The following is a 15,721-nucleotide window of genomic DNA, read 5'->3' as shown; positions in this document are numbered from 1 at the left end:
TTTTTTGTTTTGTTTTGTTTTTATTTTCATTTTTATTCCCCTGCCAGCCCCCCAAGCGGAGGCTGCTGGTGTACAACCCAACAGTGCGGTAACGTGACTTGTCGAACCAAGCTTTGGCAGTCTTCATCAGTTGTAAAGTGGAGAAAGTTTCTCCTCTTTTGATTAAAAAAAGAGAGTTAGCTTCACAGTAAACGTTTCTAACCAGTTCTAAGTCGAGTTAGTCGGCTGGAGGAAGGGCGGGGGGGGAAGGGGGGGAGAGGAGAGAGGAAGCCAAAACGCTTAAAATTTCCAGCTTAAAAAAAAACCAACAAAAAATATCTTTTTGAAGTTGGTTTCCAAGACAGATGCTCTACAGTGGGGGAAAAGGCTTTGGAAGAGGAAGAGGAGGAAGGAGGGCGTTGGTGAGCGCGGTTTAGCTGGTGCTGGACCACGGATTGAGGAGCATCTGTCTGGAAACCACCCAGGAGAGCTGCTGGGGATGTTCAGCCCTGGCACGAACCTGGCGAGTGCAGAACCTGCCCTGCCGAGGCACCCATGGGTCCCCTCCCCAGCGCCACCATAAATCAGAGCTCAAGGTGTCTCAAGAGCCAATTCCTCAGCTCTAAGAGGCGTTCAAGGATGTTCTACGACCGCACAGCCCCTGCCACGCACTCTGGACCTGCTGGCAGCTCCCCAGCCCGGTGGCACGTGTCCCCCTGCAATAAATTGCCATGCCAGGAGGACCAGGTCCACGGCCAAACCAACCCTCCGAGCCAAAGCGCAACGCAACCAGCAACGAGCCTGGCTGCTTCCCTGGGTACATCCATCCCCCTCGATGCCAACACCCACAGCATCTGCTGGCATCCCTGGCTCAGGATGCCCAGACATCAGCACAGCACCCCTGGGAACGAGCTCCCGCGCTGCACGGTCACCCAAGCCATGTGCCAGCCCTCAAAAGAGTGTGTGTCTCTCTAAAAGAGATGGGTCTTACGCGTGGGAAGGGGAGGAAATTCAGTTTGCCAACAAAAGCACGGGGGAGACAACAAAAAAAACCCAATAAATTGGAGGGCCAACCCCCTGCCATCCCCTTCCCACAAGGATTTTTCTTTCTAAAACAAAAGGCTGTGGCGTGCAGCATTAACAACAGCGTTCACAATACCAGCTCAAGGCATCGCGTACTGTACATCATTCAAGTATTTCTTAATATAAGAGAACAAGGAATTATCTACAATGGATAAAACAAAATAAGCTATAAAAAGTAACAACGTACAATCAAGATGGATTTTGTTTTCTTTTTTTTTTTCCTTTAAAGGAGGCCTCTTCGGGGCACCCCAGTGCCTGCAAGGGGGTGTCTCTCCCCTCGCCACTGCTCCCATCTCCGTGTTATGGGACCGGCAGCAGCTGGGGGAGAGGGTGGATCGCAAGTGCGAGGTGGTTGGGGGTGGGAGAGGTGCCCTCCCAACCCTCCGATGCCACACGTGGCTGGGAAGGGCAAGAAAAGACAGTCCCTACCCCAAACTCCATCAACACCTGGATCATCATCTCCCAAGATAACTCACACACACCTCCCTGAAACAAAAACCAACATATATTGCATAGTATTGCTGTCAGCAGTCTTAAAATAGAAAGGAGAACTCTTTTGTTTTCGGAGACAGCGACTGTCTTCAGCTGAAGACTCGAGGAAGCTTCTTCCCCAGCTCCCAAAAAGCTCCCAAAGCCTTCACCTGTGCACACACCATGGGCCGAGGCTGCTTTCTCAAAATATAGAGCTCCAAAAGCGTTGAGTTGGAAGGGAGATTGCTAAGGAAGGGGCACCCTCCCTGCCAGGGGACGTGGGGACAGCAGCGGGCACAGCTCAGTGGCACGACCGCAGCAGGGAGCAGAGGTTTGCTGCTCCAGCTTGGTCCAAGGCAGGGTTTGGAGGAGCTGGAGGCCAGCCTGGCTTCAAGTGCAGACACCACATGCCCAGACAGAGCAAAACCAGCCAAGGGCCTTTGTCCCAATTCAGCATCCCAAGTCCCTCCTTGCATGCATTCCCTCCCTTCCCCAAAGCAAGCTTCAAGGGCAACGCTGTGCAGGCAAACGGTCAAGCACATGGATGCACAAGCACGGACACGCATACCCAGCTCCCCCAGCCACCCATCAGACCACGCACTGCCTGGGTGCTGCTGCCCTGACCCTAAACCTTCATCCCCATCATCCTGCACCCACATCCCAGGTCCTTTGGATGCTGCCACCAGCCTGGCTGCTCACCCATCTGCATCCCTGGGCACTCAGCACCCTCTGCACCCCCAGATGCTTCCAGCACTGCAGCCACGGGGCCAGCCCGATGCCATGCTAGGTCCCACCACCCTGTGCCAGATCCCAAAGCTCTTTAACGGAGCAGAGTTTCCTTTCTTTCCATAGAGCACGCCACTACTATTTTGTGGCTGCTCCAGCTACCCTGGAGACCTCATTCCTCCTCGCGGCTCCACGAAGGCATGAGCCCTTCCTACAAAGACAGGGATGCAACACCCAACCTAGCACAAACGCGTGGCCCCGGCTGCCTGCGCATCCCCCTCAGCTCTGACCTTACCCCTGGGATGCCGCTGGCTGGAGCGCAGGAGGAAAGGAAGACAATTCTCCGTGCCCTGGAGAGAAGCACAGCTAGCAGTTTAAAATTAAGAATAATTAATAAAAAGAAGAAAAAAAAATAAAATAATGGACTGAATAGCTTATTCTGGAAGCAGGCTGCCAAGGAAAGAGAGCGCCTCGGTGGGACAGGGTGTTGTACCCTCGCTGGCACCGTCTCTCCCCGGCACGAGCCGTTCCCTGCACAACTCACCCCATCCCCCTGGAGCACAGCTGGGGATGCAAAGCACAGGACGGAGGGGTTCCCTGCACCAGAAGGTGCCTTCAAAACACCCAGGAAATGGGGTTTGTGGGATCTACCCCAACATCAGAGAAAAACCCGCAGCTCCAAGGGGAGGGATGAGGTTAAAACGCAACTCCCATTGTTGAAAATGCGACCGAGGAGCTTTTGTTCACAGTATGAAATGAGCTGAAATCGTCAAAGCAGCCGCGGATACAAAGAGTCCTTTGGTGTCAGGGGAGGGGGGGGGGGGGAAAAAAATGTCAGAGGAGAAACCAAGAGTCAGGGAAACAAAAGTCCGTGTGTCCGTCAGATGTCTTTGAGTGTGCCCTGGGTGAAGCAACCTCACGCTTGATTTAATACCTTAAAAAAAGAAAGATCTTAAACAAACCCTCCCACCCCCAGACCTACAAGATCAGCAAAACCTTGGAAACCAGCCACAGGGACGAGTCCTGATCTTGTCACCAGCCAGAAATGGTGGGGTTTTTAGGGGATGGGAGGGGAAAGACAGAAAGAAAGAGGAAGGGGGAGATGGGGACAGCAGGTCTGAGGGGCACAGCTCAGGCTTGGTCGGCCACCAGGACTAAAGGGGCCACCAGGTGCTGCCCGGCGGCCACCGCTTTGGCCAGGCTGCTCTTCTGCCGCCGCTTGGCCAGCTTGGACTCGGAGGGTGGGGAGAGCTGCATGGCCCGTGAGGTAGCTTTGATGATGATGGGTCGTGCTTCCTCCTCCGCCTCCTCCTCCTCATCCTCATCGCGCCGTGTCAGCTGGCGGTTGACAGCGATGGCCTCGGCAGCAAAGGAGGTGAGCTCTTTGGCACTGCTGTTCCTGCGAGGGAAAGCAGGGGCTCAGCACGGGAGGCGGAGGGCGAATATCAGAGTGTTCCACTTTGCGTCAACACCACGCTGGACTCGGGAACCCAAACCACATGATGCAACCGCTGGCCTGACAGCAAGCGCTGCGGCAGAACACCCGAGGAGAGGAGCCAGGATTTGGGGGGCTGCGACATCCCCTCCCCATCCCAGGGGGATCCATAACTCACCTCTGCAGGATGATGGGGGTCGGCAGGGTGTTATCTGGGGCAAACTGCAATAAAACAGAGTCAGGTCAGAGCCAGGTTCAGATCCACATCAGATCTAACCCCACGGGAGCTTTTGGGAGCAGAGGTAGGGGGGGTTGGCAGCACTCACCCCCTGCACCCAAGGGTGCTCCAGGACCTGCGCCGCGCTGAGCCGCTTCTTGGCATCTCTCACCAGCAGCTTTGAAATGAGGTCTTTGGCTGCAAAGGAGATGTGCGCCCAATCCTTGTCGGGAAACTCGTATTTCCCCTCCTGGATGCTCTCAAAGAGCATGTTCTGCAGTAGGGAGGAGAAATAAAAGGGGATGAGCCAGCAGCAGTGATGCCAAACCGTTGGTGGGTTTCGGCGATACCGGGGGTCCCGCACGCACCTGGCAGGTAGGGCACGCCTCGCCCCGGTCCCAGCCGCAGTCGGAGCCGCAGTGGCCCACGAAAGGGGGGTACCCACTCAGCATGATGTACAGGATGACACCCAAGCTCCACAGGTCACAACGCTTGTCATAGATGGACGCCTCCTCGTTGAAGGCTTCCACCACCTCTGGGGCCATGTACTCAGCAGAGCCGCACTGTGGAGAGAGGGAGAGGTGAGGGACCCCGAAGGATGGGGCAATGAGGCTGGGGAAGAAGTCTTCTGAGGAGCGGCTGAAGGATCTGGGGCTGTTTAGTGTAGAGGAGAGGAGGCTGAGGGGAGATCTCATCGCTCCCTGCAGCTCTAAGGAAGGAGGTTGGAGGGAGGTGGGTGTTGGTCTCTTCTCCCAAGTAAGAAGGGATAGGACAGAGGAAACGGCCTCAAGTTGCACCAGGGGACATTTAGATGGGATATCAGGAAAAATTTCCTCGCTAACAGAGTGGCAAAGCCCCAACAGAGGCTGCCCAGGGCAGTGGTGGAGCCTCCATCCCTGCAGGGGTTCAAAGAACACGTACATGTGGCATTTCGGGACGTGGTTCAGTAGGGACGGTGGTGTTGGATGAGCTTAGAGGTCCTTTCTGACCTTAACGATTCCATGACTGATGGGGAAGGGCAGTGCTGGCTGGGGGTGCGGAGGGTCCTGCTGGAGATACAGACCTGCACCCCTGAAATGAGGGTGCAGACAGGGCTGCATCCCAAGTTTGTTCCTGCCAGAAGAGATCCCTGGAGGGGTTCAGGACCAGGTTGGATGGGCCTTGGGCATCCTGATCTAGTGGGATGCATCCCTGCCCATAGCAAGGAGGTTGGAATTGGATGATCTTTAAGGTCCCTTCCAATCCAAGCTATTCTATGATTCTACGCCTCATCCTCCATGCTCCATCACACAGGTGATGCATCTCCAGGGGTCACTCCCCCCCCCAAAAAAAAAAAACCAAAGAAGCCTAAAGGGGTGCAACCTCCTCCTGTGGGCACCCACACCCTGCAGCACCTCCACCCAACCGGCTTTGGAGCAGCATCCGCCCCATTGCCTGGGAGCGGCCGCGGAACGCAGGTGGCTGGGAGAAGCCGGCTCTGCTTGTTCCTCTCCACCCGCTGCAGGCGCAGGACGCGGGGCCGGAGGAGTTAACGCTGCTGCAAGGAGAGGCGAGAGAGCCAGGGCTTGTTCCCCTATCGCTCCTGGGACTCACTCTGGGGCTTTCCAAGCGCACGTGACCCCGCAGCCCACACCGGCCTCGTGACGCGGGGAGAAGGGGGGGGTGGGAAAAAAAAGCTGCAGCCAGCAGATAATCAGCCTGGCAGAGAGACCTCGCCAGCAGCTGATGCCATCGCAGGAAAACAAGAACCCCAGCCTGCAGCACCTGCTGCGGGACTTCATCCCTGCAGGGACCGGGGTGGCCCCTCTGCTGAGAACGGGGAAGCTCAGGACACCTCTGAACTGCAGCACCTGCCCTGGGAGGGGGGAATGCAAAGAAACTAAAGGGTGTAGGGGGGTTTGGGAGCTCATTTCTGCTGTGGTAGAGCCTACATCAGCCATGCTCTGCCCTCCCAGGCACGTGAGCACCCCAAAAACACCAGGGTGCAGGGCAACACCCTGCACTGAGGCATGTGGTTGGTGATAAGGGAAGCAGGGATTTGGGGGGGGCGGGGGAAGAGTGGTGGGGGAGGAAGGCTCGGGGTCCCCCCAAGAGGGTGGGAGCGCTCCTTGCAACACAGGGTCACCCTGGAGGCTTTGGGGGTGTCCCCACTGCAGGGTATGCATTGCACGCAAGCAGCGCCCCACTGCAGGGGGGACACACAGCTCCCACTCAGCCACGAGGAGGAGAATGGTGGTGGCCCCCCCATACCCCCCTTCAGCCTCTCGCCTGACCCACTTCTCCCCGCGGCCGCCTCCGCCGGGACTGCTGTTGCTAAGGCTCACGGCAGCCCGGGCTGTGCGCCAGACCCCCTCCCTGCATTATGTAACTGCGGCCGCCGCCGCAGAGGGGGGACGCGCAGCATCCGCGATGAGCGGGGGGGACATGGCGAGAAAGGGGACACACACACACACAGCATCCGTGATGAGTAGGGGGGACACGGCGAGAAAGGGGGGACACGGCGAGAAAGGGGGGACACGGCGAGAAAGGGGGACACACACACACAGAGCATTTATGATGAGTGGGGGGGGACACGGTGAGAGAGGGGGACACACACACAGAGCATCCGTGATGAGTGGGGGGGACACGGCGAGAAAGGGACACACACACACAGAGCATTTATGATGAGTGGGGGGGACACGGTGAGAGAGGGGGACACACACACAGAGCATCCGTGATGAGTGGGGGGGACACGGTGAGAAAGGGGGGGGACACACACACAGCATCTATGATGAGTGAGGGGGGGACACGGCAAGAAAGGGGGACACACACACAGAGCATTCGTGATGAGTGGGGGGGACACAGTGAGAAAGGGGACACACACACACACAGCATCCGCAATGAGCGAGGGGGGGAACACGGCGAGAAAGAGGGGGGACACACAGCATCTATGATAAGCGAGGGGGGACACGCAGCATCCGTGATAAGCAAGGGTGGGGGGACCTGGCGAGCAAGGTGGGGGACACACACACAGCATCTGTGATGAGCAAGGGGGGGACATGGCGAGAAAGGGGGGGACACACGGCATATATAATGAGCAAGGGGGCACACGGCCAGCAAGGGGGGGACACGCAGCATCTGTGATGAGCAAGGGTGGGGGGGATCTGGTGAGCGGGGGGACACACACACAGCATCTATGATGAGCGAGGGGGGGACATGGCGAGAAAGGGGGGGACACACACAGCATCTATGATGAGCGAGGTGGGGGACATGGAAAGAAAGCGGGGGACACACATGGCATCCGTGATGAGCAAGGGTGGGGGGACCTGGCGAGCAAGGGGGGCGACCACAGCATCTATGAGTGAGGGGGGGACACTGTGAGCAAGGGGGGGACACACAGCATCCGTGATAAGCAACGATGGGGGGACCTGGCGAGCAAGGGGGGGGACACAAGCAGCATCCACGGCGAGCACAGGAGGGGACACGCAGCATCCGCAATGAGAACAGGGGGGGACACGCAGCATCCACGATGGGCGAGGGGGGGGCCATGTAGCATCCACAACACGCAAGGGGGGAACACACAGCATCCACAATGAGCTTGGGGGGGGGGGGGCCCTACAAGCAAGAAGGGGACACACAGCCATCCATGACACGCAAGGGGGGGACACTCAGCATCCATGGCAAGCACCGGGGGGGGGAACACACAGCATCTGCAATGAGTGCAGAGGGGGACACGGCGAGCTGGGGGGGGCATGCAGCATCCACGATGAACAGAGGGGCAGATATGGCAAGCAAAGGGGGGGGCACATCCACAATGAGTATGGGGGTGAGACACAGTGAGGGGGGGACACACGCAGCATCTGCAATAAGCAAAGGGGGGCACACGGCAAGCAAGGGGGCACGCACAGCGTCCAAAACATACATGGGGGTACACACAGCGTCTGTGACGAGCGCAGGGCGGGGGGGACACAAAACATCCACAATGAGCAGAGGGGGCACAGCAAGCAAGGAGGGGGGACACACATGGCATCCATAATGAGTGCAGGGGAACACGGTGAGCGAGAGGGGGGACACAGCATCTGTGATGAGCAAAGAGGGGACACTGCGGGCAAGGAGGGGGACACACAGCATCCGTGACGAGCAAAGAGGGGACACTGTGAGCAAGGAGGGGGGGACACAGTATCCGTGATGAGCAAAGAGGGGACACTGCGAGCAAGGAGGGGGGCACGCAGCATCCGTGATGAGCAAAGAGGGGACACTGTGAGCAAGGAGGGGGGGACACAGTATCCGTGATGAGCAAAGAGGGGACACTGCGAGCAAGGAGGGGGACACGCAGCATCCGTGATGAGCAAAGAGGGGACACTGCGAGCAAGGAGGGGGACACGCAGCATCCATGACAAGCAAAGAGGGGACACTGCGAGCAAGGAGGGGGACACGCAGCGTCCGTGATGAGCAAAGAGGGGACACTGCGAGCAAGGAGGGGGACACGCAGCATCCATGACGAGCAAAGAGGGGACACTGCGAGCAAGGAGGGGGACACACAGCATCCGTGACGAGCAAAGAGGGGACACTGCGAGTAAGGAGGGGGACATTCAGCATCTGCTATGAGCAAGGAGGGGGGCACAGGGAGCGGGACACGGATGGACGCAGCATCCGCGATGAGCAAGGGGGGGGATACACACAGCATTCATGACATCTGAGGTGGAGGGACACGTGCAGCATCCGCAACATCCAAGTGGGGAGAACACACACACAGCATCCGCAATGAGCAAGATCCGTGACATCCAAAGAGGGGGGGGAATACACATGCAGCGCCCGGGACATCCAAGGGGGAGAAGACACAAGGAGCATTTGTGATGAGCAAGTAGGGGGACACTGCATGCGAGGGAGGACACGCAGCATCTATGACGATGAAAGAGGGGGGGACACGTGGCATACGTGACAAGCAAGGCAGGGGGACAACACACTGCATCCACAACAAATAACGGGGGGAGGATGACATGGACCCAGGCAGCAAACGAGCAAGGTGGGGGCAACACAGCAAGGCAGGTGGACATGCAACGCCTGAGACGAGCAAGGAGGGGGACACACAGCATCCGTGATGAGCAGGGAGGAAGGGGACACAGTCCTGTCCCCAAAGCCTGCAGGACAGCCCCCCAGCCCCAGGGCTCACGCGCTTACCGGGGTGAGAAGCTCTGGGGTGGAGATGGGAGAGCAATCGCCATTGAGTTTGATGCCACTTCCCAAATCAAAGTCGCAGATCTTCACCGGGGAGACCTGGGAAGGAGGAAAGAGCTGCCGGTGACTCCCCCCACACCCCCCCCCAGCAGCCCCTGGGGACCTACAGCCTCCCTCCACAGCACCCCGTGTGCTGCAGTGGCAGCAGCATCCCCCACGGGGACCCATCCAACCCCTACACCTCCTTACTCACCTGATCTGGGCTCTCACACAGAATATTTTCTGGTTTTAGATCCCTGTGTGCGATTCCTGGCAGGGGGAGAACACACAATGAGGGGGGGAAAATATCCCTTTGCAAGACCCCTATGGTAAAAAGTCTGGGGGTGGCACAGGGCACCCTCCCTTCCCAACCCAAAACACCACCTGCGTCACGGCAAAACTATTGCTGCGAGGCCAAGAGTCCCGGCTGAACCAGAGGAACAGGCTCTGCACCATGAAAAGCCCCGTGATGTGGCTGAGCCTGACCTTGCGCACCCGGAGCCGCTGCTGTCCCCCGGGCAGAAGGCTGCAGCATCCCTGGGGGACCCCCGGCAGCACCCTGGGGTGTCCCAGCTCACCTTTGTTGTGCAAAAAGTGCAGGGCGCTGGCGATATCCCGCACCACCACGCTGGCCTCCAGCTCGTTGAAGTGGCGTCTCCGGTGGATGTGGGTCAGGATGGAGCCTGAGGATGGGTGGGAGTTAAGAGTAAAGGTTTTGGGGGGGCTCCCACCACCTGGATTTCTCCCCACTCTGGCACCGCGCTCACCTCCTCTCATCTTCTCAAACACCAGGTAAAACCTCTCCTCCTCCTCAAAGAACTCGATCAGCTCCAGGACGTTCCTGCAGGGATAGTGGCATCAGCACAGCACCCCCTTCTTTAACCTTCAAGGACCCCCCTTTCTGCACCCCCAAACCAGTGCGGATCCACAGGGGACACAGGGGATGGGAAAAGTGGGTTTCTATGATTGAAACCACACAGCCAGGCACCCCCCCCGCAAGCCACATTCCAGGGGGGGGAGAGGGACTTGAGGCGCCTGGCTCCGCTCCCTAATTGCTCGCAGACCCTTCTGGCTCGCTCGCCCCTCTCCACAAACTGCTTTCGGCTCTGGGATGGCAAACGCCGCAGCAGCGGCTCGGCTCGCCCCATGGCTTGGCTCCAACTTAGCCACTGTGGTTCCCCCCCCGTTGTCATGACAAACTGTTTCGTGTCCCCCCGAGATGCTCCCGGTGAGGCCGCGGGGAGGGAACGCTGCGCGGGACGGCGGCTCAGCTTTGGTTCACACGTGTCCCGAGTGTCAGCCCGGTCTCAGCCTCCCTGGCCATGGTGGGGGGGGGGGGGACAGGATGGTGGCCACCCCGCACTACCTGTGTCCCTGGCACTGGTACAGCATCTCCACCTCGCGGAAAACCCTACTGCGGATGTGTCCCAGGCGCTTCTCGATGATCTGAAATGCAAAGAAGGGGAGACTCAGGGAGAAGCATCACTATTGGGGGGGGAGGAATGAGGCTGGCAGCCACTGGCACCCCCCACCCAAGCAGAGCTGGGGACCCCCAGGGCCGGGTGGAGGCAGGGATAGGGTGCCCGAAGGGGTTAAGGCAGCAGAACAGGCTGTTCCCAGCGGCGCTGCCAAGCCGCTCCCTCAACGGGGCTGCGGCCAAGCCGTGTGACGGCAGCGGAGAAGGGCGCTGGCACAGCGGGCGCCTGGCAGACAATGCCGTGGGGTGGGCAGGAGGCCCGACCCATGGCCCAGCGGCAGGGAATGGGGGTCCCACCAGCTTTTTGGGGCACGCAGAGCGCCCAACCACCACCCAGCCCTCCCCGCTGCCTCAGTTTCCCCACTAGAGCAGCCCTTTGGGCAACGGGGGGAGCAAAAGTCCCCTTCCGTTTAGCTCCATTTTGACTGTTCCAATGGAAGGGGTTGGAACTGGATGATCTTTAAGGTCCCTTCCAATCATAACCATTCCATAGGGCCCATTCCGGCTCCTCCTCGTACCGTGTGGAGCCACAGAACCAACATCGCCGACCCAACCTCCTCCAGCACCCACATACCCACAGGGACACGGAGGCCACCGTGGGGCGAGGGGGAGCTCGTTACACCCCAGCACCACACCCCCACACCTCCTGGGGTTCCCAGACATGTCACAAGTGTTCATTTAATCCTAAAATCATGGAATCATTAATCTCCTGCCTAATTTATAGGGAGAAGAGCATGGCTGAGGGCGGTGACCAAGGTCCCAGAGCTGGGTGGTGGCAGAGGACAGCGTGTCACCTGCCAAGCCCTGCCACACTCCTGCCCTTCTCCTCCTCCTCCTCCAGCCCACGAAAACATCATCCTGCGCCGGCACCGAGTGGGTCACAGGAGCTGGGAGAGCCCAGGGCGTGAAAGGGAAACTGAGGCAGGGGGTTACCTTCACCGCGTACTCCTTGTTGGTGATGAGGTTAATGCAGGACTGGACTCTGGCGTGGGCCCCTTCCCCCAGCACCTCCTCCTGCAGCTGATAAACATCTGACAGCAGAGAGGTCATCTGAGCTGCTGGCCCCACCGCAGCATGGGACATCACTGCTGTCCCCCAAGCCTGGGGACACCAGAGGGGCTCCAGGGGGGCGAGGGGAACCCCAGGTGGCCATGCTCACCTTCAAACCTGCCGGAGAAGCTATCGGTGGCTCTGCAGCGCTTCTTCTTCTTGTTCCTTTTCTTGGCGTCCGGGATATCGATGGGTTGACTTGAAGGCATGTCTGTGCCCGAGCAAAGGCACCGGCGTCAGTCACCCCACGCGCCCCACGCCACCCCCAGGGCAGCCCCCTAGAGGGGTCCAGGATGGGGGGGGACCCCACTGGGACGCAGCCCTGTGGCTCACCAGGACGGGACGGGCACTCAAAGTTGAAGACGGGCTCCAGGTGGTTGGACTGGTCAAACTCCAGGTCGAAGGGGTTTTGTCCCTGCAAAGGCCAAGAACCGGAGTGAGATGGATCAGCCATAGAGTCCAGTAGGGTGGTCCTGGTCTTGGCACACATTCTGCTCACCCACCCCACGCGTGGGACACCAAAGAACATGGTAGAACCTCAGGTAGAGCCATGGGAGGAGAAGGAGGAAGGGCTTGACCACATCTCCTGATGGGGATGATGCTATGGGGTGATGCCTCCACGTCGGCAGCCCCAGGCCAGCACGAGGGGTCAGGGAGGGGGGGATGATGATCTCAGGACCTCCTCCACCAACCCAACCCAAATCTCCACCCAAACCTGAACTACAGACAGGGAGAAGGAGGAAAAGCCACAGGGTAGGATGGGCTCTGGAGCCACCAGGCTCCAGTTCTCCCAGTTCCCTGCAAGATCGGGGAGGGCTGGAGCCCACCCGGCACCGCTCTGGTGGTGCAACGCATCAGCAATGTGGTGGGATCAAGCTGGGATGGATCCTGCACCCCAAACTCCCCCTGCATCCCAAATCAGTGAAGGGCATGGGAAGCACTGCCTCCTGCCCCCCCAAAGCCTCCCTGCACCCCAGATAAGTGAAGGGCATGGGAACCACTGCCTCCTGCCCCCCAAAGCCTCCCTGCACCCCAGATAAGCCAAGGGCGTGGCAACCACTGCCTCCTGCCCCCCAAATCCCAGCAGTTGGCTCCAATCCCTGTATCCAAAGGGGACCCCAGGACCCTCTGCCCCCCAAATCCCAGCAGTTGGCTCCAGTCCCTGTATCCAAAGGGGACCTCAGGACCCTCTGCCCCCCAAATCCCAGCAGTTGGCTCCAGTCCCTGTATCTAAAGGGGACCCCAAGACCCTCTGCCCCCCAAATACCAGCAGTTGGCTCCAGTCCCTGTATCCAAAGGGGACCCCAGGACCCTCTGCTCCCCCAAATCCCAGCAGCTGGCTCCAATCCGTGTATCCAAAGGGGACCCCGGGACCCTCTGCCCCCCAAATCCCAGCAGTTGGCTCCAATCCCTGTATCCAAAGGGGACCCCAGGACCCTCTGCCCCCCCAAATCCCAGCAGCTGGCTCCAATCCCTGTATCCGAAGGGGACCCCAGGACCCTCTGCCCCCCAAATCCCAGCAGTTGGCTCCAGTCCCTGTATCTAAAGGGGACCCCAGGACCCTCTGCCCCCCAAATCCCAGCAGTTGGCTCCAATCCCTGTATCCAAAGGGGACCCCAGGACCCTCTGCCCCCCAAATCCCAGCAGTTGGCTCCAATCCCTGTATCCAAAGGGGACCCCAGGACCCTCTGCTCCCCCAAATCCCAGCAGCTGGCTCCAATCCCTGTATCCGAAGGGGACCCCAGGACCCTCTGCCCCCCAAATCCCAGCAGTTGGCTCCAGTCCCTGTATCTAAAGGGGACCCCAGGACCCTCTGCCCCCCAAACCACCCCCCCCCCCAGGCCAGGGCAGAGCCGGGGGTGCCCAGATGGGGAGGCAGAAGGGCCCCATCCTTTGTGGGGTTACGAAATCTGTTTGGGTGGAGGTGGCAGCTCCCGGCGGCGTTCCCAAACCTGCCCCAGTGCCCCGGTGCCCGGGCTGGGTGCCAGCGCAGAGCGGTGAACTCTGGCCACCACCGCCAGAAACTGCCAGAAAGCTCCTGTCCGCAGCCCTTTTGGGGGAGCTTAGGGGGGGATCCCCACCACCGAGAAGCCACAGCACCCCCTCCCCAAGCACCATTCTAAATCCCCAGGGCCAAACGACCCCCCAAGAAAAATAAATCTGAATTTGCAGAAGGCAGCATCGCTCTTCGGATGCCAGAAACCCCCCCAGCCATGGGTCACAGCCCACGTCCACCCCCAGCAGAAGCTGTTTCAGCCCACATCCCTGCACCAGGAGCAGGATGAGGCCTCTCTGGGGGGGTTCCATGGGGGTACGGGGATTTGCCAGCTGCCGCAGCACCATCACACAAAAGGTTTGGGGGATGGGAGACGCGGGGCGGACGCTGTGCTCCATCCGTGCATCCGAGGTGTCTGTCCCCCCCCATCCCTGACACCCCCCCCACCCATGGAGAGGTGAAGGTTGGGGGGGGAGCCAAACTCCAGCCAAAAGCCTTCAAAGCAGGATTAGGTGTCAGCTAAAATAAGCCGGGCAGGTTTCGGGTGAGCTCCCAGCATCCCTCGGAGCGCTGGGATGCCAAACTAAACAAAGATCCCATAAAGCCGCTGCTCGGTTGCACAGCGGGACAAGAGTGAGCATTATGGGGTGTCAGGACCCAGCAGGATCAGGCCCCTTCCCCAACCCAGTGACAGCAGCTGGGATGGATGCGGCGCTGACAATGCTCGCAGCACCCCTGGGTGCAGCCCTGCCTTGGAGGACGTGTGCGCCGTGCGGGCAGGATTTGGCCCTCGTGCAAAATGCTTGCACAACAGGTCCTGGGCTGGGCTTGGGGAACACACACCCCCCGCCCTGCACCGCAGGGAACCCCCACTCCAGCACCCTAAATGCAGATTAAGGGTGAAGGGGTGCAGCCCACCACCCCCCCCCATCCACCCTGAGGATGAGCAAAGGCTGCAGCAGGGCTGGGGGGGGGGGGGCTGCGGACCCTTCCCCCAGCAGCACTCGAAACCCAGTGGGGATGGGAGGGTCCCACTGCCTGCTTTAGCAGCACCCCCCCCCCCCCAGCGCTTCCCTCCTTTGGGGGTGTCAGGAGGCAGCTCGATTCCCCCCCCCCGGAGCAGGGGATGCAGCACACTGCAAAGCGCAGAATCCGACCCTGCCTGCACCCCCCCCCAGGCCTGAAGCATTCCCAGAGCCCCCCCCTCAACCCCCAGGAGCCCCCCCCCCCCAAAAGCATCCCGTGAGCATCCCCGAGCCCCCTCAACCCCCAAGGAGCACCCCCCAAAGCATCCCATGAACATCCCCAAAGCATCCCAGGGAGAAGGGACACTGGGGGGGGTGGGGGGGGTGTTCCCACTGCCTGCTTTGGCTGGCAGCCCCCCGCCCCAGTGCTTCCCTCCTTCGAGGGGCAGAAAGCAGCTCCATTTCCACCCCCCCCCCATTCCACTCCAGGCAGGGGATGCAGCACAGAGCACTGCAAAGCGCAGAATCCGACCCTGCCTGCACCCCCCCAGCCCCGGAGCATCCCCAGAGCCCCCTCAAAGCATCCCAGGAGCATCCCCAGAGCCCCCCCCACCCCTTAACCCCTAGAGCCCCCCTTTAACCCCCAGAGCCCCCCCCCCCCAGCATCCCATGAGCATCTCAGGGAAGGAGGAAGACCCCCTTTTACCTTGAAGGAGCGATGGAACCCCGGGATCTCTGATTTCTTCTGCACCATCTTGCTGCGGGGGGGGGGGTGGGGGCGTTGCTGGCACAGACGGAGTTGGGGGGGGGGTTGAAAAATAAAATAAAACCAAAAAAAACCGAGGATGAAGGTGGGGGGGGGGGCGGGAGGCGGAGGAACGGGCAGAGCCGGAGGAGGGGAGTCGGGGGGGGGGGGGGAGGCCGAGACCTGCGGGGAGAGGAAGGAGGGGGGGGGGGTCAGAGGGATGGGAAGAGGGGGGTCAGAGGGCTGTAAGCCCCCCCCGGACCCCCCAGTGTCCCCCCTCCTCCTCCCAGCGCACCCGCAGAGCCGCCCCGCTGCTGGTGGTGCCGCAGCCCGCACCGCTCCGCTCCTCACCGCCGGGGGGGGGACACGCAACCACCGCCC

General features: G+C 60.1%; 1 protein-coding gene across 1 annotated transcript; it reads right to left on the bottom strand.

The window, feature by feature from the left end:
- Window positions 1–15,378, bottom strand: MKNK2 (MAPK interacting serine/threonine kinase 2). The gene is made up of 13 exons (XM_054049993.1): window positions 15,302–15,378; window positions 11,968–12,049; window positions 11,744–11,845; window positions 11,518–11,615; window positions 10,474–10,553; window positions 9,875–9,948; window positions 9,686–9,790; window positions 9,322–9,377; window positions 9,072–9,167; window positions 4,280–4,474; window positions 4,021–4,185; window positions 3,873–3,916; window positions 1–3,658 (listed from the first exon to the last, which is right to left on the bottom strand). The coding sequence occupies exons 1-13, from the start codon at window positions 15,347–15,349 to the stop codon at window positions 3,391–3,393; spliced, it is 1,413 nt and encodes a 470-aa protein (XP_053905968.1). The 5' UTR covers window positions 15,350–15,378; the 3' UTR covers window positions 1–3,390.
- Between the last annotated feature and the right edge of the window lie 343 nt (window positions 15,379–15,721).

Source organism: Cuculus canorus, chromosome 27, assembly GCF_017976375.1.
Source record: "Cuculus canorus isolate bCucCan1 chromosome 27, bCucCan1.pri, whole genome shotgun sequence".
Classification (NCBI taxonomy): domain Eukaryota; kingdom Metazoa; phylum Chordata; class Aves; order Cuculiformes; family Cuculidae; genus Cuculus; species Cuculus canorus.
The sequence above is the reverse complement of the archived record's forward strand: the minus strand, read 5'-3'. Positions and strand labels throughout refer to the sequence as shown.

What these genes read in the sequence shown, in the direction of transcription:
- MKNK2 (XM_054049993.1), bottom strand. Translation starts at nt 15,349, where the DNA reads ATGGTGCAGAAGAAATCAGAGATCCCGGGGTTCCATCGCTCCTTCAAG. An exon ending in TGAGTGCCCGTCCCGTCCTG is followed by an intron (nt 11,846 to 11,967) that starts GTGAGCCACAGG and finishes GCTCGGGCACAG; the next exon opens with ACATGCCTTCAAGTCAACCC. An exon ending in AGGCGTGCCCTACCTGCCAG is followed by an intron (nt 4,186 to 4,279) that starts GTGCGTGCGGGA and finishes TCCCTACTGCAG; the next exon opens with AACATGCTCTTTGAGAGCAT.